This window comes from Heliangelus exortis, chromosome 11 (assembly GCF_036169615.1).
Source record: "Heliangelus exortis chromosome 11, bHelExo1.hap1, whole genome shotgun sequence".
Taxonomy (NCBI): domain Eukaryota; kingdom Metazoa; phylum Chordata; class Aves; order Apodiformes; family Trochilidae; genus Heliangelus; species Heliangelus exortis.
In genome coordinates this window covers 7,523,133-7,550,449 of record NC_092432.1, presented here as the reverse complement: position 1 = coordinate 7,550,449, position 27,317 = coordinate 7,523,133, and the positions used below count along the sequence as shown (strand labels likewise).

At 46.9% G+C, this 27,317-nt stretch overlaps 1 protein-coding gene across 3 annotated transcripts in view; it reads left to right on the top strand.

Annotated features, from left to right (window-relative positions):
- NTRK3 (neurotrophic receptor tyrosine kinase 3) overlaps nucleotides 1-23,138 on the top strand; it is a 206,342-nt gene extending 183,204 nt beyond the window's left edge. For 2 of the 3 annotated variants that reach the window (XM_071754307.1, XM_071754305.1), the window contains 3 exons: nucleotides 2,564-2,638; nucleotides 19,602-19,760; nucleotides 22,580-23,138. In XM_071754307.1, coding sequence (XP_071610408.1) covers nucleotides 2,564-2,638; nucleotides 19,602-19,760; nucleotides 22,580-22,765 — 420 coding nt within the window. In that variant the 3' untranslated portion in view covers nucleotides 22,766-23,138. The remainder of the gene's footprint in view (nucleotides 1-2,563; nucleotides 2,639-19,601; nucleotides 19,761-22,579) is intronic. The other variant, XM_071754306.1, reaches the window with a different exon arrangement.
- Nucleotides 23,139-27,317: the final 4,179 nt, after the last annotated feature.

The following is a 27,317-nucleotide window of genomic DNA, read 5'->3' as shown; positions in this document are numbered from 1 at the left end:
AGTCAGAGTTTCCACAGGCTTTCTCCTCCTGATCCCACCCTGTTTCATAGTCTGGTCTCTCTCACAGCCACAGTGTGCTCCTTCTCCATGCCAGCTGGATGGAGAAAGCCCCTACTTGCAAGCAGCTGTCTAATAAACAGGCTGTTTAGGGCTAGGCAATGAAAGAGTGGATGTTCAATGTACAGTCAAGGGGCAATGATGCACAAAATTGCACACATACACACACACACACACACACAAAACGAATCTTTTTCTTGGTGTGTGTTGAGCATTGGAGGCTTAAGTGATTCCACCTTTCTCTACCCCATCCAATTACGTGGGCCACACATAAGACTGCTAAAGGAATTAGGGAAGGAAATCTTTATACTGTCTAATCAATATCATTCTGCTCAGTTCAAGGCAGCTCCCCCCCAGCCTCTGGCCCCAGTCGTTTTCTCATTTACCCTCTGAAAACACAAGTTCACCTTCTTGTAGTTAGAGTTTCTTCTTGCATTAAAAAAAAAAAAAAAAAAAAAAAAAAAAAAAAAAAAAAAAAAGCAATACAGCCCTGCCAAAACCATGTTTTGGGGTGTTAAAGAGGATTCCTGTGAAGGCCAGGAGACCTTTCCTCTGTTACAATTGTATGGCCTTACAGAAATGGCCAGCAATCTTATAAGCAAAGACATGGGATAATAATTTTCCTGAGTGTCACTGAGGCAAAACGCCAGATTTTATAGGCCACTAGACTGCTCCAATATACCAAATCCTGTGTTCCACTGTGGATTCTGAGACCAAATTATCAATTAATGTGAAGCATTAAAAAAATCCAAATCCCTTCTAGTTCCCTGCAGTCATTAGTGACAAGGTACAATATCTGTAGCTCAAATGTTTTGCCAGCGTCCCCTGGCAGCAAGGCAGCAACTCCACTCCTATTTTTTTTCCAATACATACAAGGAAAACATATGAGATCAGTGGTTTTTACAGTCAGATTCGGCTGCCTCTTTGTATTTACCTAGATGGAAGAATAAATCAGGTTTGGGTTACTCTCTGGGTTAGATATTTGTTATAGGAATAAATGCATGCTAATAGATCAGACAGAGGAAGATGTTTCTCTTTCAGCTCTGCATTTGAGGTAGAATTTGCTTTGTTCTTCACTATATTATATTGATGTTTTTTTCCCATTGCTGGATGACTTCATTTGCTCTGCTTCTTTCCAATGTCCATACCTCTGCCACAGCTGGCTTTAGGATGCTACTTTATGGTGTAGATAGCTCTTTCCTTTTTCCCTAGCTGTAACACTGTAATGCAAAGGCAATTTAACCAACCATCATGAAACAATTTTCTAAGCCTTTCCCCCACCCATTTCCTACCTCGGGTTTTTTAGTGGTTTTGTTGTTGTTGTTGTTGTTTTTTGGGGTTTTTTGGAAGGGAGATGAGTCAGCCATTCATGGGACAATTCCCCAAGCAGAATGAGCTGTCAGCTACATTTAGCAGCTCCATTTTCACCTCTGGTGCAGCGTGGGACAACGCCCAGGATGATGACAATCTGGACACACCCTCAGGCTGTACTTTTGGTATTCCCTGGGCAGCTGTCAGCCTGAGCTCCTCCATAGCAATGCCAGAAGTGTCCCCCACCCCAAACTACCATGCTCACCAGCTGCACTGTCATCTTGGGATTTTGTCTCCTGTCCTGATGGGAACACAAACACATTACTAGAAAGACAGCAGACCTTCTGCTTCCACTCCTAATTTTCACACTGAGATTCCTATCCCTTCTCCTCGCTTCCATTCACTAAATCTTTCCGCTTGGATACACTGGAAAACCTACTGCTGTGTTTTCTGCTCCATCATGTCCCTTCCCCTTTCCCCTCCTGAGCTACAGTTTTACCAGTGCTGGCAGGTTTGTTGGTGATAAGAAGCTATGGGATTAGCTTTTATTCTTCCTCTCCTAGCCTGTAACAGTACTGATGGGACAAACACTTTTGGGGGAGTGTACGGTGGTGTGCCAGGTTCTTTACTGAAACATTTGGCCAGTGATGCCCTTAATTCTGGTTAGCCCAAGCCTAGCTGAGTGACGACATCAGGCCTAGGTCTTGTTCTGCTGGTAGAGGCAGATGAGTCCCTGCACCATGCCTAGGAGGGCTGGCGATGGGCAAGATGCTTAAGCACCAGATACAGAGGAACTGCTCAAGCCTCCTAAAACTTACTCCTGCCCAAAGAGGGACACTGTGTCCCCCAGGGGATGGGGCTTCTTAGTCCAAGGAAGAGTTTCAAGAGGCCAGAGCTCCCCTTGACTCTCACTGAGCAATAATGCTTGCCCCTCACCCTCTTTTTAGCCTGGTGTGGGGAGCAAGGTGGTGGTGACCAGGGCCAGGGGCTCTGACCCACCCCGTGCCCTTGCAGCAGGGGTTGTGTAGCGTTGGGATGTTGCAGCCAGTGAAAGACCTGTGGTTGGGTTAAAGACACACCCTTTCCCTTCTTGTCCCCTTGCTTCATCCCCCCATCCCATCCCTCCCTTCCCTCTCTCACCCTTCCCTTCTTTTTTGTTTGTCTCCTTCCCTTGTTTTCACCCATTCACTGTCAGGAAGGGCCGCGTCCGAAGGGCCAGTTCAGCACAGCGTGGCAGCGACAGAGACTGGCACCGCCGGCAGCTGCAACAGTGAGTGGATCCCGACCCCTGGGGCAGCTGGAAATGGAGACCTGGGGTTGAGCAGCTCTGGGACTAGGGCGGGTTGAGTGAGTTTGGCAGCCAAGGGGCTCTGGTGTGTGATGGAAACTGTACATGTTCCTCCCATAGCAGCTCTCTGGGGCTTGGCTGTACGGTGAGATAACGCGGGGTCGATGTAAAAGTCCTCAGCACTGTCGTCCCCCATGGGTGGTCAGGCTGTGTCTGCACTAGTGGGCAGCGTGGGCTGTTCCCTGGCTCTGGTGGCAGCGAGCACAGGGTGGTTTGTGCCCTTGAAACTAAGCGGCTCTGTGCCAGACTCCAAGCAACATGACATTTACTTTGCTTGCTGGGAACTGTCCTCAACTTGTGTTGTCCTCTCACCAGTTATTAGGATGCTGCCAAATTAGTGAGGACTAAAACCAGACCATTTGAACAGTTGGACTGTCACATGCCAGCCCTGGAGCCTTTTGTCTGCTAGTCTGGACACAGCCTGGGTGCCTGACAGGTCAGGTGCTTGCAGCTGCAGCAGAAGGGATGTCACCCCTCACTGCCCCTCTCTTCCTTCCCTCTTTGTCCAGCACAGAGGCAGTGAGAGGTGGGTGCAGGTTTGATGCTCTGACAGCACAAAGAGTTTGGGTCATCCAAGGTGGTGGCTGATGGAAGCTGTGTGAGCCAGTGGAGGGCTGGTGTCACCTCTGCTCACCCTTCCCTCCCTCCCACAGAGACCATTGTCCTGTTGTGCTCACTGCATGCTGGAGCCTCAGTGTAGGGATGTTCACACAAGGAAATGCTCAATCCAGAAGCTTGGACAGCCTTTGCTTGAGTCTGTTTTGGAAATGGATCAAGTTAATCCACCCAAGGATACTGTCTGTGCAGAGCAGTTATGATCCCTCATGAGTTAAAGCAGGAAAGTGGTGGCTTCCACACTTCTCAGTAGCTTCCCTGTGACAGCAAGCCCAGAGAAATGGGCATCAATATTTGCAAAGTATTTGTGTTTGGGATAATTTACCTGGGTCCAATTACCCACCCTGTGCCATTGCTAGGTGAGGTGTGTGCTCCTGGCCAGGTGATGAGGGAAAAGCTGTTCTGTTGCCCAGCCTCCCCCCAGCATCCCCACCACTCCTTCTGCAGCCACAGCAACCTGGTGTAAATCAGCTGAGTGGATCTTACAAATCCCTCCTGGGTTCTGTGGACAGAGCAGAGCTCTGGCAGTTCCTGACTGTTCCCAGAATCACATGGGAATGTGAGTTTAGATATCCCTGATTTTACAGGGGATATTGTCAACAGATAAGCAGAGGTGTCACTGAGAGGTGATTTTTGTTATGTATATGCCTTTCTTAGCCAAAATTGAATTGCAGGGTGTGGATGGGAGTTTAGTTAGAAGCACTGATGTCATTTTATATCCTCAACCCCAAAGGCAGCTTTTGAAAAATGGTTTTCCCCTGTGCCAAGACACTGCTTTTTTGCCTTTCAATCATGTCCTTATGACAGAACAAATACTGGGGTTGACCTTTGCAATGTGACATAATAATATGTGACTTCTTTATAGCTCTATTCAATACTTGGGACACTATGACTCTGCTCCTGCTACCACTTACCACTGGGCTTAGCACTCCCTGCTCCAAGCAACCCCTGGGGAAGGCAGAGGAGCACTCACACACAGAAGTGCCATACCTGGTATTATTTTCAGGATCAGGCCTGGAGAAATGTAGCACATGTCTGTGAATAGCCACATTTTGGAGAGAGAAAGCATTGCCCTCTCACCTATATTTTTTATTCACTATCAAAGTGCCATGTTCAGCACTAACATGACAGCTTCCCCTTGGCTAAAATGTCATGGTAGATAATAATGCTTGAGTCATATTTATAGCTATCGCCTACAACTCTGTTGCTTCTTTTTACTATTTTTTTCCTAGCTCTGAAAGCCTGCTAATTAATAAACTCCCTTAGCTTATCCTGCACCATTTGCTCCTGCAGAAATCACAGCCTTTTATCTTATTAGCAAGTAGGAATTAAAGAATTAAAACTACTCAGAGGGAAAAAGGGAACATAACCACTTTCCCCTTGCATCTCTTCTGAAAAAACCTTGCACTGTGCCCTCAGAAATGCCAAGCTCAGCCCCCTTGGTTTGACAGATGGGAATTCCAGACTGAACTGAAAAACACTTTCTGCTCTTGATATTACTCTTCTGAAAGGGAGAGCTCAGTTAGGTGTATTGAAAAGAAGAGTCCAGCAGTGAGATCCCAGCCTTGGACTGGGCTGCAGGTCCCTTCTATGCTACCAATGTCTTCCATGACCATAGGAAATTCAGTTGGTCCTTCCGTGCCTCAGTTTCCCATTATTAAAAGGTGAACTCTGCTCATCTTCATTGAGGACATTCACTTGAAAAAAAAAAAGAAATGATTGCAAGGGACTCAATCATTATGGTGTTGGCAGACAGGTAAGTGCCTTAGGAATACATAGGAAACCTGTGAGCTGAGACATTTGTGGTACTGGTCCAAGGAGTATGAATTTTGTAAGTCCTCAGTAGTTGGAAAATGGAAAGAGGGAAGCAGATGGGATCCTTGTACCCCTCTGCTTGTTATGTTCAGGTTGGGAAGATACAGGAGAGAGACCTGGTCCACCTTCTCTGTTGTGGGAAGTGGTTAATTCTGGGGTTGGAGACCCTCTAACCATCAGCAGGTTAGAGCTGCTCCATCAGGAGAGCACTGCATCTCTTCCCACCCTTAAAAAATAAATTCATTAGAATTAGGGAGAGCTGGAAGGGACTCCCTGGATTATCAAATCCTATTCCCTGTTACATCAATCACATCAGATTTATCCTTTTCATGATCAAGCACCACTATTAAATGTTCTCCTAAGGGAAGACAGTCCCAGAATCTCATTGCTTTAACTTGTAGATGTTTCTAATTTCCAGTCTATGCTTAGTCATGGCCCATTGGCTAAACAGCAGGTATCTGGCACAGAAGCAAGGAATTTAACACAGTTTTCTTAAAATAACCACCCAGAAATCATATCCAAAAAAATATGCTGAGCTTGCAAAAGGAACCATGCAAGGTCAGGTAATGATAATGGGAAGGCCTGAGCTCATGCTTGCCTCTGCCTTGTAGTACAGACTTTACATCATCACCTGCTGTTAATCTTCCATGATCCAGTTGAGGTACAAGGAGAAAGTGCTCACAGAATAAAGGAACTTCTTCTCCATAATATGCTGTGTGTAACCCTCAGTCTCTTGCCAGGTAGAACTAAACATTTTACTGTTTTTCCCTCTCTTGGCAGGCTTTTCCATGCCATTTATTACTTTCCTGTACAAGCCATTACCTGCACAGCATCTCTGAGAAGTCAGAGGGTTACCCTGCCCCATTTTACAGGGTAGGAAACGAAGTGCAAGGGCTATCAGCCATATCAGACCATAGAGCTACAAGAGCAACTTTCCTTTCCCAAAATGTCCCTGGTTTATTCACTGCAGTCTTATTCACTCCAAGCTGTGCAATTGGCACCCAGCCAGAGAAGAGGGACTGGCTCAGCAGCCTTCCTTCTGGCACACAGTGGACGTGGCATGCCATGGATATGATGGGATGCTTTAGGTCCATGACTTGCTTGTTTTAAAGCAAGTTATTTAAAGTTATTTAATCGGAGAGCACAATGAAGGAGGGGGGTGGGAAGAAATAGTTGTATAGGCAGAGGTGGAAAACTGCTGTGATGGAGCACCCATTAGTTGTGACCCAGCCCATAGAGGGCACATGGAGTCGTGCTTACCTAGATCATGTCCCTGCCACACAGTGTAATCAGACAGAGTGACTAAGGAGGAGGAGGAGGAGGAGGAGGAGGAGGAGGAGGAGGAGGAGGAGGAGGAGGAGGAGGAGGAGGAGGAGGAGGAGGAGGAGGAGGAGGAGGAGGAGGAGGAGGAGGAGGAGGAGGAGGAGGAGGAGGAGGAGGAGGAGGAGGAGGAGGAGGAGGAGGAGGAGGAGTACTCACTTGACAAAAGGAGGTTTGCAACTAGGACACCAAAATCCCATGTTTGCTTATTTAACTTGGCAAGTATTCAAGTGAAACAGGCGTGGAGGGAAGGTGTCAGAGCTGATTTTGGTACCAGCATGTGGGATTTTGACTTTCTATTTCAGTGCTCATGCCTGGAGTAGAAATACACTCAGAACCCCTTCCTCTTTCTCCTCCCCCAACCATCCCCCTTTTTAAGCACTATTTGAATGTCAGAAGAGTTTGAGAGTGCCCACCTTAATGTTACTAGCAAATTAAAATATTTTAGTAGATATTCTGAAAATCATTACCATGTTTATTATAAAAACCTGAAGCTCTCTAGAGAGAATGATGTCAGCAGGTCTAAAATATAGGTGTGCAAATGTATTTCGTTGCCATAAAGGTACCAGGGGTCAGACAAGCAGCCCCCAGCCCTGAGGCAAGAGGCTGTTAGTGTGGGAGGGAACAAAGTGCATCCCACAGCATGGGGAGGGAGAAAGTGGATCTCCTGGCTGGTTTTCCTGGTGTTTTGCAGGGTGAATGCCTGGGGCTGTGCCTGGCTGGTTTGGATGGTTTCAGAAGAAGGTGTTGGTGCTGTTCTCATGCACTTCCCTCAAAGTGAGGGCAAGGAAGGGCTCTAGACAACTGACCCCTATCACAGATGAGCCACTTCGAGCCTCTGGCTCCATCCTGCTAAGGTTGGGTTCCTGTTCCCTCCAGCATGCAAATCCCCCTGGTGCCCTCTCCCTCTGGCAGTTGACTCTGGATGGGTCCCTCAGAATAACCAATGCCTAAGGCAGGCCAGGCAGGAGGCAGCTGCATCCAGCTCTGAGAAAGCAGCCCATGACTGCTTCCCCAGGCAGCTGACACCCAGAGCAGCTGGGTGACAAAGTGGCCCCTCCTTTGGCCAGATGACACCAGACACTCCCAGAGCAGTGGCTCCTGAGCCGGTCCCTTGCCTCTTTGATTACTCTCCACTGGCTTAGGCAAGTGTCTAGTGGTTCAAAGATTAATTATCATTTAACTGCCTGTATTTCCATCTCTGCAGAAGGCTGCAGTGGAAAAGACAGAAGTACTGGGATAATTTACCCTGGCATTACGGAGCAGATTACCGTGTACTTACAAGGTCACCAGTTACCATGTAATTAGACCTCCAACCCAGGGAAATCCACAATAGGTTTCCAAACCACTCTTCTTCCCGGTGTCAGAGAAGCAGAGGGATGGCAGCAAAGTGCAGACCAAAACCTTATTAGGTGCATTTAAAGCTGTTCAGTTGTTTAAAATTCAAGCTGGGGGAGGTGCAATGAGAGGGCAGCAAGGTCAGCTGTACATGTCAGCGAGAGGAAGGGGAAAAAAAATAGGGCAGTTTGTCTAAACTATGCAAGGAAGCCAAAACAGAAAAGAGGGCTTTGAGGCAGCTATGAGTGCCAGGCAGCTGGTGAGTGAACAGCAGCAATGGCTTCAGCTCTTCAAGCTTCATCAGGGAGAGCTTTGCCAGGGGTGGAGAACTCTGATGAGCCTCAGAGCTGTGTGGCTCCTGGCTCCTGCCCATGGGATGCTGTCTCTGGGGCCATAGGGGATGCCGCACTGAGGATAGCCCTGGAGTCAGGAGGAGAGGTGGGCAGGACAACCTGCCCGTGCCTACTGCCTCCCTGCCTCTTGCTCCAGATTGCCACCCCCTGTTTTTGACACACACCCAAATCAAACACCTACTCATGGAGCATTTCAGAGAATGACAAATGCCTTTGATTATCAAGCACAAGTTCCAGTAGCAGCTCACTGCACCTCTTGGGTGGCTAATAAAGTACCGAGCTGGTTCTGATCAATATACAGCAAATACTGCTGTAAACTGAGATTGTGCCCACCCAGGCCAGGCTGCATTTTTTCTTTATAAACCCTGTCATCAAATCAAGCACAGTCCCTTGTGGGGTGGCAATTCCCCAGCAAGCTTGTGGCTTTCACTGTGCCAGTGAAACAAATTCTTTCCTGAAGCCATCCATGTAAATAACCCAAGTTAAAGCGTGTACCTCTACAGCAATTATTATTTTAAATAGTTCTTTATTGCACACCCACATGTCCCCAGCTCACCCCCACAAAGAGTATAGGTTGACAGCTTCTGGAGAGGTGCAGCAGAAACAAAGCCAGTGTGAAGCAATTGATTGCTGAAGGTAGAAAGAACCATATATAAATAGTTTCTCTAAAGAATGACCAGAGTGGGGAGATGTGCTGTCTGATTGCAAATATTTACAAAATTTTGAGCCTGAAGGTTAGAAAACATTGAGAGAAGTACACAGAAGTTAGTGCAGGGCTAATGCTGTGAGGATGAGGCTGGGGAAAATCAGACTGGCAAGCAAGAAATTTCCAGCGTGTAGGCAAGATTTGCTTGTGTTTTCCTGAGGGAGGACGTGGGTGGCCCTCTGGGATGGCTGGATTGGCACCCATCAGTGCCTTAACAAATCCTTTAGGGCCCTGACAAAGGAAAAAGGGCAGAATGGAATTTAATAAGGTTTTTTTTCCAGCTCTATTCTTTGGGCTGTAAAACTGCTTCATACACAGACATGCATGTCCCTGCCTGTGCCTGCTGCATACACATAGCTCACACTCTTGGACTAGAGAGGCTTATCCAGAGGCAGCAAAGCCAGCCAAGGCTTGAAGGCCAGTGTTTGTAGTCACGTTTCTCCTTGAACTAAGTGCTCCAGCAATGACATAATTGAAGACTGTCCTGTCTGTTCAGCATATGTCTACAGGGGTCATTTATCCCCTCAGACACTGCAGAACATTCGTGGTTTCTTTAGACTCACTTGCTCCTTCCGTCCTTCCTCTTGTGGCTAACCCTAATGGGGAGCTGGTGTCTAGAGACTCATCTAGGAAAACTGGCCCAGTTCAGAGAGCTGACCATCTAGAAGCATATTACATAATATTACCACATTATGGCAAAAAAACCCAGTCAGATGTGTGCTACCAAGTGCTGGGTTTGTGAAATGGTCCCAGCAGGACTCACGGGTGAAGCATCTAGCCAGATGCAGGAAGGGGACCAGAAGACATTCAGTGATATCTGCAATGGCTACTTAGTGCTTGAGGGCTCTAATGGCATCTGGGAACCCAGTTCCTGTGTTTGTGGTCTTGCTTATTTATTTACGCTCCTGGCTAAATGAAGTAGGAAGGAAGAATTTTAACACAGTGGTTAAAATGCATGGGACTCCAGCAACTCTGTCCTACTCAAGGGCATCCAGAATGGAGGAAACTTCAATGCACAGAGAGACTCAGGGAGAAAAAAAAATTAGAGAGTAGAAGAGGATGCAATGCGTGATCCCTTCAAATTTTCCAAGTCAGGTTGTTTTCCAGCAAAATCCTGCAGCCTGAATTCAGCCTCACCTTCTTCATGTGCCACCACTAGAGACTATGGCTGGTTTTAGTTCTGCCACTTCCCAGAGCTGCTGCTGCTGCTGCTGCTCCCCCGTCACAGCCATGCTCAGATGGGTGTTGTCACCCTCTTCTCCTCTGCCTGTCCCTCTTTGGCTCTTGTCACCATCTGCAGCCTTTCCTCTGCGTGCCACACCACCTTTTGACAGGGATGGGAAAGGCATTTCCAGGGCAACCTCCCCTATTTTAAGTCTGGGGAGCTTTAGCAATTAGCATCATATAATCACCGTGTCTCTGCAGTGCCCTAACTCATTGAAGGTGGGGGGTGGGGGTGGGGTTTGCCTCTGCTGTGAAATGCAGCTCTCCACTCAGCAGTGCCAGCGCCAGCACAGCTTTCCCACCGGCACTGATGAGTTTAATCACATCATTAGTAGGTGTGACACTGCAGCCTCCGATGATGAGCTCTTTATTTTAACACGGCTTGCAATGTGTTTGTCTGAGATGCCATCTGTGCTTGCACTGCCTTCATTAGGAGAGAAATCGTATGCATCTTCTGAAGTTGCTCTGAATTTCTGTGATGTGTTCCTGCTGAGAAACCACTGTTCAACTAGAGGGTGAGAACTTGTACCTGAAGGAAAGCACTATCACCCTAAATGCTTAAAAAGGCCAAATAAAGCATTAGGAAGCACACCTTTGGGACCCGTCCTCGATTGGCCTGAAGGAAAGTGGCTCGAAGGAACCATCCAGCTATTTTATAGCTAAAAGTTTTTCATCTTGGTAAAGCACTAAGGCCCCATCCTCTAACTTAAAATACTCTGAGTTTTCAGGAAGGCAAGGAGTTGATTTCCATTTTACAAAGACTTTGCATTTTTATACTTCTATACCATGACTGTGCATAAAAGTCTCTGGGTTGCCTTCCCAGTTTGCAGATATAAAAAGATCCTATTAAGATTTGTGTGTGCAGATCTGAGCATCTAACCACCCCCACCCCCTTAAAACTTAGTACTCAACTATCTATTTCTACAGGTGCCCCTCGATCAGCCAAGAGGCAGCATCTCACAGTGTCACTGCTCCTTAGCAAGAGTCACAGATGACAAACCAGGCGTGAGCTGCCAGATCATGATCCAGCTGCACATCCAGAAAGGGATTTTGAAGAAAGTTCCTGTGCCCTGAGTTTTATTAAATGTCTGACTATACCCTGCCAGGCATATGCTCAGTGAATCTGACGTTAACAAGAAATGAATTTCCAAACAATCTAGCCTAATAAATTTTGAATATTATTATGATTAACGCCAAGGCAGTTGAACTGATTATCCAGCATCCAGAAGTTAAGTAATGGAGCCTTATCTAAATCATGTGTAGTCCTCAGTCAGCAATGGCTCTGGCTGCAGACAAAGACAGAGCCTTATTGGGTACCCAGAGGCAGTCACTGTCAGGACAGAGAGAGGGAAGATTGAAAGGCAGATTATGAGATAGCAATCTGAAAGCATTTTAGCATGGAGTGGTTGCACATGCAAATGCATTGTTGGTTCTATTTCCTAAACTGCATTTCTCAGGCCATTTGGAGACTTTGCCATCACCAGCTTAAGATTTATTGGGCAAAGCTTCCTAGGTTTTTTTTTGAAGCCAGAAACTGAACTGACTTTCATTCTCTGCATTGCCAAAAGAGCAGAATCCTGATGGATGCCTTTCTTGCATCATGATGGTTTAACTTGGCCTCCATCTGATTAGCTTTTGAGCTGTTAAACACTTCTTGTAGTATTACCAATTCACTGCAAAATGATAGTGCAGATCAGTCCTGGAATGTTGGCATATGCAGGCTTTGCAGACTACAGATCCCCTTTGAAGCTGGAACCAGCAGGCAGCTGTGCTGCTTCATGGGTACTGCATATCTCTGAGCAGGCCAGTTCTAAAAAAGTGTGGTGGGGTGTAAAGGTCTCCAGCCTGGTGGAGACAAATTGGTAAATCCATACAGTGCCTGATAAGCTCTCTAATGGCTGTAGTTTGAATAGGTTTAATGTCCTTCTCAGCCTCTTCTGTCATCTGGGCATTGAGGAGGAGAAAGGTAGCTCAGTTGGTAGCTTTTGAACAGCTCAGGTGTGATGCTTATCCTGTGGCTATTTTTCAGAAGACCACAGAGGCCACGTTCTGCACACACACCTTTTCACAGATGCCAACTCACACCCAAGCAATCAGAATCCTGGGAAGCCACTGAGTTTCCCACATCCTTCCCCAGTGCTATCACTTTCCTCTGCTGAGATCCATGTGCTGTCTTGTTGTTCTGGACCACAAAAAGCTTTCAGACAGTGGGCCAAGGGATCAGAAGGCCAGTCCCCTCTCCTTCACCTGGAAAAGCTCTAGCAGCAACTGGTAGGACAGGGGTTTAAGACCTGGTGGTGGCTTTTCTGATCTTTGGAGCTTTGTGAACTACAGCTGCTCTACTCCCACATCTCCCCAGCTGCGTGATCCATGGGTGGGATTTCTCATAGTTTATGTTCTGGTGTTAGAAATCGATGTTTTTTTGAGCACTTACTTATATGACAGTGAGAAACTGGCCTTTGTTCCTGTGCAGACTGGTTGTGCAGCCCTTTCCAAGCAGTGGGGTGCTGCTGCTTTGAGTTAGTAGATTATTGGCAAACATAATTAAAAATATATATGCAATTACCCCTCTGTTTCCCTTCTCGTAGCCATCCTCTGCACTACCTCTGGCATTTTTAGGTGGCAGATAATATAACCTAGAGGGCTCTTGGGTACAGGCAGCTCTTAGAGCAGCAGTGATTTATCTCAGGCCGTTTGGAGGTAGCAGAACTTGGATACAGCCCCCCCCTCCACGTCTGGCCCCCCTAATTTGCATAAGTAATTGGCAGCTAGCTAATGGCTCATTAGGAATGCTGAAAACCGGGATTAAAACATACTCAGTGGAGCAGAGCTGGGGGGAAGAGGGAAGAAAGGTCACAGACCCTGCTTGCAAACCACACCACTTGATTCAACGTGATCCAGAATGAGAGGTCATAAAGCAGCGAGATTGTTAAATGAAGTAAGGAAAAACAATGTCAATGGCAGGTTTTATTTTTAGACTCGTGCTTAAACACAGTATGTGCACCTGGGGGGAACAAACAGTCCCTTGCCAAACAGTCCTACTGACAGCAGGAAGGACTCACCCCCTTCTCAGTTTCACATTAACCCTGCCTGGTCAATCTTTTCTGCTCCTGAGCAGGTCCATCAGGCTCCTTAACATCACTTTATGACAAGGACATTTGCTTCCTTTTCTCATCCTCTTTTCTGGAAGCAGGTGACCTGCATCTCCCCTGCTTTGGAGAAGATTGGGACACCCTGCATGCAAGTAGAAGAAACGACTACTTGTTGCTTTTCGTGTTCTGTAAAATCTCCAAAAGCTCTCTGTGATCCCTTTTAAACTGCTGTGAAATGTCTTCAGCCACTGCCAGAGCCTGCAGCAATGGTTAGGTGCAGTGGAGCAGTCACACCTGGTGTGCTGTGTGGTGAAGACACAAGAAGTCATGTGAGACAAAAATATTTGTCAGAAGTGTTTTGGGTTTTGCTGACTGGTTTTAAGCTCACATTCAGCACTGGCTGTAACAGTATGGACAGCAAAGGCACAAGACCTGAAGGCAAGGATAAGGCTACCCTGAGTTTGCAGTGATGGCTTTTGAATCACTTTGGAAGAAGCTCAGCCTGGGGGTGGTATGGCCATAATGCATGATGCCTTTCAGGCAGGAGGACACCTTGGAGATTTCTTGAGTAATTCAGGCAACGGTGCAGTCTCGGATATAGCTGCCACACTGTTTTCTGGGAAAGCTGAAAGGAAATTACAGATACAATGCTTGGGAATAACATCCAGTCACAGCTTGCACTTAAATTCAGCTACCTCTGATGTAAACTGCTTGGTACTTAGGAGACTAGTACAGTGATGATTAAAACTATGAAGCACAGGACAGCTAATGTGCAGCAAAGCTCAGCTCTCTCTGGCATGTCAGAGTTAATCCCTCTGCTTTGCAAAAGGTGCCCAGGAATCTGTCAGGACTCCCACAGACAAAATACTGACACATCTTGTAGAGAGATGATTCTTTGTGCTGCTGGATCCAGCGCTGAAGGCAAGGAATGTCTCCTCCTGGAGACTCAGCTATGAGCATGTACTGCTCTTTGCCTTGCCCCTGAGAAGCCACCTTCACATGCCCCAGTCTGATCTGACACACTTCAAGTCACAAGGATGCTTACTGCAGTTTTGTTTGTTATTTTCCTCCAAGAGCTCAACTTAGCCAAACAGAGAAGCTTTTTCTGCTTTCCTGTTTTTTGTTTTTTTGTGTTTTTTTTGTTTGTTTGTTTTTTTTTTTGTCCTTGTGTTCTTTCGGGTGACCCAACCACCTGCAGCTCCTATTCATACAAAGCTGTCCAGAACTGCTGAATAACACATCCTGCCCGCAGCAGGAATTAATATGTCCTGATGGGGACATACATCTGGCTGCTGGGGGAAGGCTCAGAGCTCAGTATCTTACAGGGATCACCCACCTCTAAGAGCTGAGGTCTAAGGGACATATGTTCTGGCTGGGATGACAGCCAGGTCTTCAATTAAAGAAGATCCCAGGTCATCCCTACCTACAGCAGCAGGGGTAGGGACAGCAATCAGAGAATGTGTTTTACCACCAGGTCCCGTGGATTGAGTGTTGGGTGAATTTTTCTGGAGAGAAACAGTGCCAAGGTCTCCACTGCTGCTCTGTCATCCTGTACAAATGCAGATGTCAGCTTCCTGCAGGCAGGAGGGAGTTCAAATAATGCTGCACCATATGAAGACACCTACAGTGGTTCTTGTGACCTTCCCAAGTCAGGAGCAAAACCTCCTGCCATACTGCCTTGCATATTCCATATGTCAGGATGCAGGGAACAGGATGAAAGATGTCAAGTGGTCTTAGAAAGCAAATGTCAAAAGACCAAGGAAAACAAAAGCATTGTTTTATTTAACTTATTTCAAAGTTGGGAAGGAAACTGCCCAAAAGGGAAAATAAAACAGCCTTAGAGTATTCCAGAGACCAAACTTCATTTTTAGTTGAGATCTATGAAGCAACTTTCAGATGTGAGGATGGAGGGGATGGCTCAGTAGCTCCTCTCTGAATGCTACTTTGGGCTACAGCCCTGGAGCTAGGATGTGGGCCAGGAGGGGGAAAACAGGGCTGCCCATCAAAAACTGGCTTCAGCATTCTAGGATCTAGATTCTTACCAGTCCAAAGTTCTCATGAGGCTTTTTAAGCCCTACTCTGGTTTTGATTTTCATGGTATCTATCTCTGTTAGTGGCCCAGACTGTGTGCATATTGCAGAGTCTTCACTGAACACTGCTGCTCCATTACCTGCTGCTTTGCTGTTGCACTCACTGGGGATAACAAGTCATCTGTTCCCTTCCTAATCAGCTGGATGTCATTCAGAAAGCTGGGACAAGAAGAATTTTTTTCCCCAGACACCAGCTTTCCTTGGTAGGAGGCAAACCTTGAGCCTTATAACACTACTTGTACATAGCACTTATATAGCTTTACATCATCAAAGTGCTGTACTAGCATTAAGTAATTATCTCTCTCCCTAATGGTCATTAATGGTGGCCTTTCACAAACCTCCCCCAGCTCCCTGAGGTTCATATCTAATAAGCAATAAGCTGCTCAAAGGGAGTGCCTGGTTATCTTGCAAGTCTATGTGCTTGGATGTGTAATGAGGGTTCAGAGCAGAGGCCAGGTACCCTGGAGCATCAGAAACATGTGGCTGTAGACCAAGCCACAACTTGGGAGTATCCATTAGAAAGGGATGGAAACAAGTAGGTGATACTGTGATCCAGAAATGGAGACTGAGGAAGGAAACTTCAGCTGCTCAGAGGATATGCACTGATTGCTCTACTTATTGCCAGGACAGTGCTGCAAACTGAAAGAGCAAAGCAGCTGGAATAAGATGCCAGGGTGGGTGTGGGGAGTTGGTATAGGGAGAAACAGTTAGAACTAAAAATGTCAAGCAAAGCCAGACAGCCATGGCAATGGGATAAAGAGGCCAGTCTGCAGGTCTATGAAGAATTAAAATAACAAGGAGAAAGGGCAATTTGGCAGCATCAGAGGATTTAAAGGGAGGAACAGAAGAGGATTTACTTCTCTTATTTGCTTGAATACAAATCCCTCTTCCAGGTTGTGGAGTGTTTCTAGGGAAGATGTTGTAGTGCTGCTCTTTGAGGACATATCACCCCTAGGAGGCTGTAGAAGATGAACCTGCATGACAGCTGGGCTCCCCCATCCCTGGATCCCAAGGGGAAGAGAGGAGGGTGGGGTGGGAAGATGACTGTCTTAGAAAAGTCTCAGAAGTAGCATGGTCTTGACAAGCATCAGTCCTGCCTGGCCACTTATATCTGAAACCTGCCAGGCCCAGCTGTGAGTAAACAGGGGCTGAAACTTTCTTTCATCTTCTCTCTTAAGACATGATAACTATTCTTCTCAGAGCCAAGGACGTGCCATGTGAACTAGCTTTGCAAAAGGAAAAAAAAAAGAAAGCCACCTCTTATTTTAGCCTGATTTAATAGCATCATTTTGCTTTTAAGCTTTTGGCAACAGCTGCTCCTGTAAAAGAAGTGTGCAGCAGTTGGAATCACATCCAAGTTGACGCTGGTGCAGCACAGACCACAGCCACTACATGTTATGCAAAGGATTTCTGTCACCCTTGACACCCTCAGCTTCCTATGGCATCAGTAGCAGAATCCCTCTACACTCAGCTCTAAATAATTTTGCTACATCAGCAAATAAAAGGGTAGAGCTGACTGCAGACCAGGAAGGCTCAACCTAATGCTCACTTGCCACACAGCTTCAGGCTTTTCCCTGCCTTCCTGCATCTGTTTTCTCATCTGTTAAATGGGAATTTTAATCCTAATCAGTTTGCAAGGGGAGCAGTTTGGGACCATAGAATGGATAGTCAAAGGTGATGCTTAAAAATGTAATAGCCTTATGTGCTAAGATAGACATTGGAGTGGTTTTTTGGTAGTTTAATTGATGCCTGTTGTGATTATAGCTACCTAGTGAGTGTAAGACTTCACATTTCCTCTCAAAAATATGGCATCTTGTTTGAAATGCAAAGAATACCCCTACAAAGAGCACCTCCTTATTTACGAGCATAGCTGAGCCATATTTTTTATCCACACATTTTGGGGTGATACTTATTGTGTCTTTTACTCCAAAAATCAGTTTGATTATTGATTATAATTAGATTAATTTTTAGTAAAATATGTGTCTCACATATCATACAGAGCTGAGAGGATTGCTTTGGCTTTGTGACGAGTCCTACAAATGACTGTGTATGTCACTTGATTGGCAGTTCTTCATCAGGATGTGTCTAGAGGACACCAAAGAGCTGAGATGGGACTACTGGCTATTCTGTTCTGCCTTCTGGTCCAGATTCTCAAGAGGTGTAAATCAGGGCCCTCCCATTCAAGCAAAATTATTGTAATACTGTTTGTGTAATCTAAGGACCTGGTTCCTAGTCTCTGAACTGTCATAAAACCTGTTCAAAAGGGCCTTAAGAATGCTCAATAAGTAATCTCAAATAATCCTGCAAGATTCTGGATATTGTAGAGTACTTTGCAATAAGTAATCATTTTGAGCTTGCTGAAAAACTAAAGAGTTAGTGCTACTTAAAGGAGAACAAAAAAAGCATTAGCACAAAGCAGTTTTTGTAGCAATTAAGTTTGATGTATGCGCTGTTCTGTCGATAACATTTCCTCAGAGCCCTTCACAAGGGCTTGTGAACACAACTTGTAAAAGCTGGGAATGCAGGAAGGAGCTAAAATTGCAGCCAGGCTTTCAAAGGAACAAACAAAGAAAAGCATATTTCTATTTCCATTATAAAAAAACATTCTTGGGATTTCAGAGCAGCAAACTGAGAGCAGGCCAGTCAAGCTCTTTCCAAATAGGACGTGTAGAGCTGCAATGATCTTTTAGAAAAGCTTATCTTCATGCATCACAGTTCTGAACACCTCTGCACTTAGGAAAGGAAGATGCTACTGAGACCCTCAAAATCCCTTCACTTTCTTGTAGGAAGAGGCTGTTTCACAGTTAGAAAAAGTGCTGGTTTGCTGACCTCAGAGGACAACACCAAAAGCCCAGTTGTCCAAATTCTGTCAAATCACAGAGAAGCCTGACTCACACCCTCCCTGCAGAAAGCCTGCAAAGCATCATACCCATTTCACACCCTGTTCCAACACACCTCCCCTGCACTGTCCCTCTTGCTTCCAAGCAGAGTGGCTCTATACTGACCCTTCCCTGCACTCGCTCTGTTTGATCAGGCAAAGAAACCTGTGGCAGCCTGGGAAAACTGGAAGCTCAGAGGAGAGCTTCTGCTTGTACAAGAAACATTTTCATCCAAGCCAGTGCAACAATCTCATTATTTTGAATAGCCATGCATACGCTGGAAACCCAGATACCAGATGCCTTCTCCCCTCATAAAACCAGAGAGATTTTTGCCTGTTTGATTCAGTTGCAGTGCTACCAAGTTATTAGCCCTTCCTTTTTTTTTTTTTTTTTTTTTTTTTTGGTGTCTGTAATGAGACAAGCAGTCATCAAGCAGTACCAAAAAAGCTCACTTTCTCATCATCAGTAAAACCTTGGACACTTTACCCACTGCAGAAATGAGTGGGTAAATGGCTGGAGAGGCACAGCCATCCTGCTTCCAGCACCAGCTTGTCTTATCAATTAGCTATTTCCCCACAGATGGTACTTCTGATCTAGAAGAATAGAAAAGAGGAAAACTTGTCCTGCTCAGAGACACTTGTTTAGAAATCTGCAGTGGATCCTAAGGTAAATCCACCTGCTGTCAAACAGTATGTATCCAGCAAACCTGCTGTGTACCTTCTGGATTCACGTGCCCTAGTTAGAACCTGACTAAGGAAGACCTTTCCCTGGCTTAGAATACCCCAAAGGGACTTTGCCCATGGGCTCTTCCATTTCCAAGGTCTCCAAAGGGGATGGCTTTCCATTAAATACTGGGCATCCCCTGCCTCTAGGAGCTTGTTCTTTAAAACCAGACTGCCTTACTGCAGTACAGTCCTACAGTCATTTACATACTCAAAGAATTCTTTGAAAAGGCCTGTAGCAGTGTTTTATGAGCACAGAATCTTTCGTGCAATTAAGTGATGTGCAGATGCCTGTGCATGGCTTTTAGAAAAGCCATGCACATCCCTGAAGAGGGACAAACCTCATTCTGTATTTCTCAGAGTGCTGAGGCCCTACAAATCTCAGCACAATACTTTGCTGACCACTGTTACTTGCCTTACCTCCTGGTTCATCAGGCTGTAGTGCTGGACTAGACGCTCTTGGCATTTTGTCATTTGCTTTCTTTCCAAGCCCCTTTTAGGAGGAGAGGACATAATTTATTTTTATACATTTCATTCCCTATCTGTCATGTTAATCAGGTGGGATTGGCAGGTGAGGCCCTGGGCGGTCGGGGAGGCAGTAGCCAGCCCAGATTCTCTGAGCTGCTCCTGGTTGATGTGGCTCACAGGGAAGCCCTGAGTTTGTCCACATCACGACAGGGCTGACCCCTTCCTCATCACTCAGATTTCCTTCTGCCTTTGCCCTCACCCAGGTTGGAGGACACACCATGCTGCCTATCCGCTGGATGCCTCCAGAGAGCATCATGTACAGGAAGTTCACAACAGAGAGTGACGTCTGGAGCTTTGGGGTGATCCTCTGGGAGATCTTCACCTATGGGAAGCAGCCCTGGTTTCAGCTCTCAAACACAGAGGTACAACAGTGCTGAGACAGCTGGAAACTGTACTTTTTATCATCTCTTCTTTCCAGATTGCATGCAAAACTCTTTGTACTTAGATGGTTCATCTGGAGAGGTGTCACTAGTCCTGTTTGAGAACTGGGGAAACTGAGGCATGAAGGAATAAAAGCACTCTGCCAAAGCCATGTACTATACTGGCACATCCTCAGTCCTAAGGTCCTGACATCCTTTCATAACAGCTACATCCAATAAACTCTTGGGGTGCTGCCAGAACTGAGTACACCTAAATTACTGCTGGGATCGAAGTTACTGTCATGCCCTGCGTTTCTTCTGCTCTCCTTTTCCTCACCTTATAACTGAGGCTCTTACTGAAGCCTTCAGTATATGAGACAGTGTTTGAAGCCTGTTACATAGGACACAGCACCATTTCTGGGGAGCTTCTTTCCATAGGGATATCTGTTACATGATTTGGCCCATTCACTGAGGGAGGGCCTCAAGGAGTTAGTTTGTCCTCGTTTTTATTTTGAATAGCAAAAGTTGCAGCCCATCAGTACAGGGCTGTGCTGTAGAAATGTTGAGGGAAGGCTGGTTGGGATTAGCAGTGTCAGAGCTGAGGTTTGAGGCACATCAGCAGAAATGCATTGGAAGATTTTTGCTCAGAATAGCAGGGGGTATTATAGACGAGGAACAAGATGCATTGACATAGCAGTGTGTGGGAACCTTGCACATTTTTATCCTACTGTGTATCTAATGGATTTCAGAAATTTCCCCTTTTGTAATGAGAAATGTGCATTTTCTGCTTTCTGGATACAGATCCCTTAATTAAGTGAGTTGCAGAGATGGCAAATCCAAGGTGTTGCTTTACAGCTTTAATACTTGCCCATTCGTGTGCTCAATGGGGCCTGACTGTATATCCCAAAGTAGCACATGCAAACATTTTAGAGACACAAACAATGGAATCAACAGCGACAGAAGTTGTTTTTCACGCAACTTAATGAGCTGCTCTTGCTTTTCCCTGGGAGGGTAAATACAAACACACATAAATGAACACATGTAGCTTGTACATGGGTGATAGGCATGCTGGAATGTGACAGCTCAGCTGCTCCTGTGCTTTCTGTCTCAGTTTCCGTGTCAGGGCAATAGGACTGAGAACTGTCACCCCTAAGCTTGGGGCAGGAGGGCTGGATCAAATCTGCACAGATACAGCTGTGTTGGCTTTTCTACCATCCATGGAAAACTCTTCTATCTTTTCCTTTCATATCACTGTATCCACTTGATTCTGTGAGCTGAGGACCATCCCAGACCACACTGTCCTGGTGGGATGGAGCCATGTTAGCTCTCATATGGCCCATTTTTCACAATTTGTGTAGAGATGGGCAGAACCTGGGTGATCACAAGGTACGGACACTCCACCACCTTCTGGATGCTGAGGTGTCAGAGCAAATGTCAGTGTCAGCCTGGCTGCAGAGCCCCGTGGAGAGGCAAGTTAAATGAGTTTGTGCTGAGCTTTGCTGCCAGGAGAGGACCTGGAGCAGTCACCAGGCTGGCCAAGCACTGCCCTTGTTGGGGGTGGGATGCTTGCTCCTGCCCGTGGCATCCACATGGCCTCATATCCCCACAGCATTTTTAACAGCTGTGTTTGAGACCTTACCTGAGCAGAGGGATGAGGCAGGGCACCACCTCATCTGAAAGCCTCAGCCAGTCCATTAACTTCTGTCAGTGCCCTTCCTTTGTCCTGTAGGGAAAAGTCCCAACGCAAGGCTCCTGTGCATGTCCAGGATGTCCTGGCAGAAACCATAACTCAGTTACTCCCACAGGCCACATTGCCAGCAGCTTTATGGCAATGCAGGCTCCTCTGCAGGCTCTCCCTTCCTCCCCCAGCTTTCAGCATGTCTTAATCTCTCCCCTCGGTAGTTATATGCAAACAGCAAAGCAATAAGTATCCACTGAGCTGTGTGGCAGGGCCATTACTATTCATAAATGATAAATTCCAAACAGCCCTTGCTGGGTGGCTTCCCCCAACACACTGCTCAGGATCTGTATTTATCTGCAAAGTGTGGCAGGTCACTGGCACCTGCAATGCTGGCACTCAGCATCTCCAACCAAGGGGCCCAGATAGCAATAGCAGGTCTGACAACTCAGACCCCTCTTCCCTTTGCATCCATTCCTCCAGTGAGCACAGCACAACCAGGGGAGTCCTTTCCACTGGCATCCCTCTGAAAAGACTTTAAGGCTGTCCAAGGGTTTGCGTTTCTCATTAGCAGCACTGACCTGACCCAGAACAGAGTGTTAGCACTGCAATTTTTTTTTCTCCATCACAGATGTTATTTGAGATGAAATTTCATGCTTTCAGCTGCTTTTCTGTGTCAAAATGAGGCAAATCTGCCCTTGGAGATGGAGGTAGAGAAAGATGCTCTAAAGTCTCCCTTAGAGAACTCTCGTGGGTTTGCAATGACTCTTGATTTTCAGGGGAGAAAAATACCATTTCAGCATACCATTAAGGCTTTTTTTCCCTTCTTCAGTTAGCAGGAAAAACTGACATAATAAATTAAAATTTCATTTTTCTTGTGAGCTCCTGTTTGGAGTGTGCATTGAGGTAGTTAGGTGTCAAGTGGGGAAGGTTTTGGGTAGCTGCAAGACTGCAGCTGGAGACAAACTTTCCACTCTAAAATTATCATTATCAACAGGTTAGCCCTGAGGCTCTGCAGCCTCTTGGCTTCTCAGTGCTCCCCTTCTCTTAAGGGTCCCACAACAGCCAAGAAGTGGCTGGGGTAGGACATCCTCCAAAACCATCCCAAGTGGTGTTCAGTGTCTCTTTTCTTTTTTTCTTTCAGGTCATTGAGTGCATTACTCAAGGCCGAGTTTTGGAAAGGCCTCGGGTCTGCCCCAAGGAGGTTTATGACATCATGTTGGGCTGCTGGCAGAGAGAACCTCAGCAAAGGCTCAACATCAAGGAGATCTACAAGATCCTTCATGCTCTGGGCAAGGCCACACCAATCTACCTGGACATCCTTGGCTAGCAGTGGCCACCTGTTGAAAGTCCCCACACCTCCCTTCCTTCCGACCTTTCTTCCCTCTCCCCTCCCAAAACCTTTGTCCCTCAGCTCCCCAGCAAACATCTTCATATAAACTCAAGTGCCTGCTACACATACAACACTGAAAAAAAAACCAAACAAAACAAAACAAGAAGTAAAACAAGAAAAATCCCACAGAACAACAACCTGTAAGGCAGTTTGGCTTATATATATTTATAGATATCTCTCTATATATAACTTCCACACCAATATGGAAAGAAGCTGCTGTTACAGAAAATTACTAAGACTTTAAAAAAAAAAAAAAAAAAAGAAAAGAAACAAAAAAGGGAGAAAAAAGTACCAAAATATATATATAATTTAAAAAAAAAGAAAGGAGAAGGTATCTTTCCCCCGAGCAAGGAAGCAGTGAATTGTAACTCTGCTGTGAGTATGGTTCGGGCTGCTGGTCAGGGCCCTAGACTGCCTATGGCAGCCATGCCATCCTGGGAGGAAAGCCTTGCCCTGGTTGTATGATATGCACTGAATGTGTGAAATCAGTCCTCCCTTTCCACCCTTGCCTCCCTCCCTCCTTCCAAGCCCGCAGGTGATGGGCACAAATCCAGGGCAATGACCCTGGATGAACTCTCTTTTACCCTCCCTCTACATCCTTCCCCATTCCTCTCTGCCTTCCTGCCTTTTCCTCCCTCCAACATTTCAGGACAATTTTTCTAATTTGCTGATTCTTAAATGTATAGACTCAAGGCTTTCAAACACACAGTCAAAGGATTGTGGCACCTACGGGTAAAATAACACCAGGAACCAGCCACCCTCCCACAGTTGGTGACCTGGCTGGACCCAGACCTCCCTCCTGCCCCACACCAAGGATGGGAGAGCAGCAGGATGGGAGCAGCTGTGTGAGGGAGTCAAGGGGGAGGTCCTGGAGACCCAGTCCTGGGTCATCCCCAGCCCATTTCAACATGTGAGCCAGGAGTGCTGTTCATCCAGAGCCCCCAGTGTGGGCGATGACTTTGAGAGGAACAATTCCCATCCCCACCTCTCTCTTCTCACCCTTCATGTTTGCTGGCAGCCATGGGGCTGTTCCCCCTCCCTCAGCTGTTTGCACCAGGGTCAAGTTGGCCCCTGGTGTAAAACTTGAGTGGGCAGGGTTGGATCCCTCCTCCCCAGATGGAGGAAAGGCTGCAGTGTGCAGATGGCTGGGAACATGCCTGCATCCTGGTGGGGTCAGCATATCCCAGTACTTTTCCTCCCCATCCTCCTCCCTTCCCCATCCCTCAGTCCAAGCCTCAGGCAAAAGCTAGAAGGGGACAGGGAGGGGGATAAGGCTTGCAAGATGGCTGGGAACCTACCAACACCTGCCTGCAACCCCCTTGCCATTCTCCTCACGTCCCTGTCCCCTGAAAGGATTGATGCATCTGCCTTTGAGCCGTTGTGAAATGCAGAGGCTGAAGAATAGCTCCACAGGCAGCCCTGGGAGAAGTGGGGGAAGGAGGGGAAGGTGCCTTCAGGAGCAGACAGCTCAGTGGATGACCGCAGTGACCAGCCTTGCATCTCAATGAGGATAAAGGCGGTGACAGGGGATGGTAGGGACAGTGAGGGGGAGGCAGGAGCATCCTCCCTGTAGCCCATCACCCTCAAGCAGGAAATAATCCTGACCTGGGGAAAAGCTGAGTCACAGGCTGAAGCCCAGCTGTCCAGACCAGTCTAAGAATGCAAAATCTTTATGGGTCCTTTTTTTTCCTGTGGCTAATCAAGGATGAGGGGGAACCTCAGCTTGGCAGCTGCTCTCAGGAGGCAGGGAGTGGGTGCCACAGGCATTGTCAAGGCAATTTTGAGAAGACAACGATTGCTAGCCCAAAAATAGCCCGCTCGGATGTGGTGCTTGCCTAGAAGAGAATGCAGATGGAGGAAAAGGAGATAGAGAAGCAATCTTGGCTCTGTCCCCATGGCCAGAGCACCATTCATGGCCAGGATGCAAGGGGAGATGGGTGGCTGACAGAGACCTGGTTATGGACAGCTACTGAAAGGGGAAGATTTTGCATTTTCTCCTCATCTCCCTTGTCTCTTGCCAGTCTCTGCCTCCCACCCGTGACCTGGCTTAGGGCTTCAAAGGGGGGCAGGGGACACTGCTACAAGGAGTTTTGTGGTGGCAGCAGTGGCTGTGGTTTTATTCCGTGCTTGTGTAAAGTACAGTGCAAGCTGAAGATGATGAGTGACAGTAGCCATGTGGGAGTAAGGATGTCACATTTCTGTGCACATTAGAGAGATCTGGGCTGGTGGGACAGATTCATGCCAATGGAGGCTGGACAGGCTGCCACTGAACAGGCACCAGCAGCTCACAGCATGGACATCAAAGATGGCATGGCCAGGGACAAGAGTGTGTACTGACACGCATCTATTTTTCTTCATCTGCCTATATACATACTCCTTTGGAAGGGAAAAAGCTTGGTTGAAAGGTTGCTAGCCCTGGCCTGGCTTCCTTGGCAGGCTGCTTTGTATGTGGGGAGAACAAGCGACAGCTGTTGATGGTCCAGTGTCTCCAAAAGAAAACCCTTCTCTGGGACTACCTACTGGCTCTTACACCGAATACCTTCTTGCTCATGTGGCTCCCAGGCACTGTGCCAGATTGTCCACCTCTTTCTCTCTCACTCTCGTTTCTCTTCTTTGGCCAATCTCGCAAGAGTTTACACTATCAAATCACCTACAGACACTGTGTTCCCATGGTTGAGGTTATTCCCCTGTCACCATTCCACACAACAGCTACACCCTCCTTTCCTTCCTTCTCTCCTCCCTCCCCTCCTCCCCAGCACCACCACCACCCTGTCCCTTTTGCCACCTCTGTGTCACAACAGAACAGCAAGCTCAGGAGCCCAGCATGACGTCAGGCCTTGGTGCCACATGGTTAGGAATAAGTGGTCTATGAAAGGCAAGAACATGGGTCCCCAGAAGATGTGAAGTGGCTGACACCAAGGTTCAGGCTGTCTGACCACTTTACTATTAGCCCTACCAAGTGCAGTGACTGCCTCGGAGAAAGGTCCTTGTGTCAAAGTTAATTGTGAACAATTGCTCTGAAGAGCAGGAGAAGCTGCAGTTCTGCTGCATGTCTCCCCAGCTGTTGCTGCTGCTTTATGCCTCTTGGGCTCTTGGTGCTGGATGGAGGTTTTTTCGGGGGGAGAGGAGGAGGTTGTTTTGGTTTTGGAGACATGATGGAAGCCACTGGATCCCTTTTTTTGGCATTACAGTGTTGAAGGGGAGGAGGGAAAACAGCTCTGCTGAGTTCCTGGTGAACACCCTGAGACCACATTTCCAGAAGAACCTTGTCTGGACTAGAAGCAGAGCTGCCCAGCAGCACAGGTGATGGTGCACTTCCCTGTAGGAAGATGGGCTGTAGGGTGGCCCTGCTGCACATGAGGAGAGGAGGAAGAGCAGATTTGGAGGGAAACTCTCATAAAATCTGAATGTGGAGACTGTATGGAGGCAAAGAGACGTAAGTTCACGCTCTTTCTCCATTTCCAGGAGAGAGACTTTCCAGTGTCCTGCCTCTGTGGAGAGGAGAGACCAATCCTTGCTGCCTGGGGGCACCAACAGGTCTCACCCAGCTCTGGGACAAGGCAGGACTGATTCCCAGCTTGCCCAGGCAGACATTCCCAACACCCAGTCTCCTCCATCAGCATTTTTCTCAAGAGGCTTGTGAAAGGGAGCTGGGAGGAATGTTGGTCTGAGCACTGCTGAGAAAGGGCCATGGGGTCCTACCTGTCCCAGCTAAATCCTGATCCCTAAAAATTATAACTGTTAGCACCAACTCAGTCACCCAAGAGCATCACAGAAATGATGTTTCCTAGGGGGTGAAGGTGCTATTTTGGTGCATGGTACAGCTGGCAATCGCATGCCTAAGCTGAAAGCTGTGAGCAGTAAATGTGGTTCCAGCCTTAGGGACACAACAGTGACACTCCTTGTCTTCTCCAGCTTTTTCATTCCACCCCAGTCTGTCCAGTTGCAAGATGAAAGCTGAAAGGTAGCTAGGAAAAGACATTCAATGGTCTGCAAGACTGAAAGGCCACCACCTTGTCTCCTCTAAAGTTTGTATATCTGGTCTTTTTTTTTTTAATATCCCTCAATGAATGTATTTTGGGGGTGAAAAAGAGCCTGGGCTGGCTCAATTTGGGCATGTCCTTGGGTCCACAGGATGCTGAATTGCAGGCAGGTGCCTCTGGGAACATGTGCTGCACAGACCAATGTGAGAAATCTGGAATGCCTTTAGAGAGGCTGCTTTCTTGACTAAAATCATTAGCTTTGAGCTGTCTGCTTGTCCCCAGGAGTGGGTGGAACAAGGTGAGAAAATGTGTGGGGAAATAAAAAACCAAGGAAAGGGAAAGGCTGGTTTTAGAAGACAATGGAGTGTCTTGGGTTGGGAAATCAAAACTGGTTTTGGGAGTGTGGCATAGAATTTTAAGTAGCACAGTGGCAAGAAGCAAAACCAAAAGAACATAGCAACATACTGGAGCTTCAGGAAAAGTTAGCTAGAAGGCTGGGAAAGTAC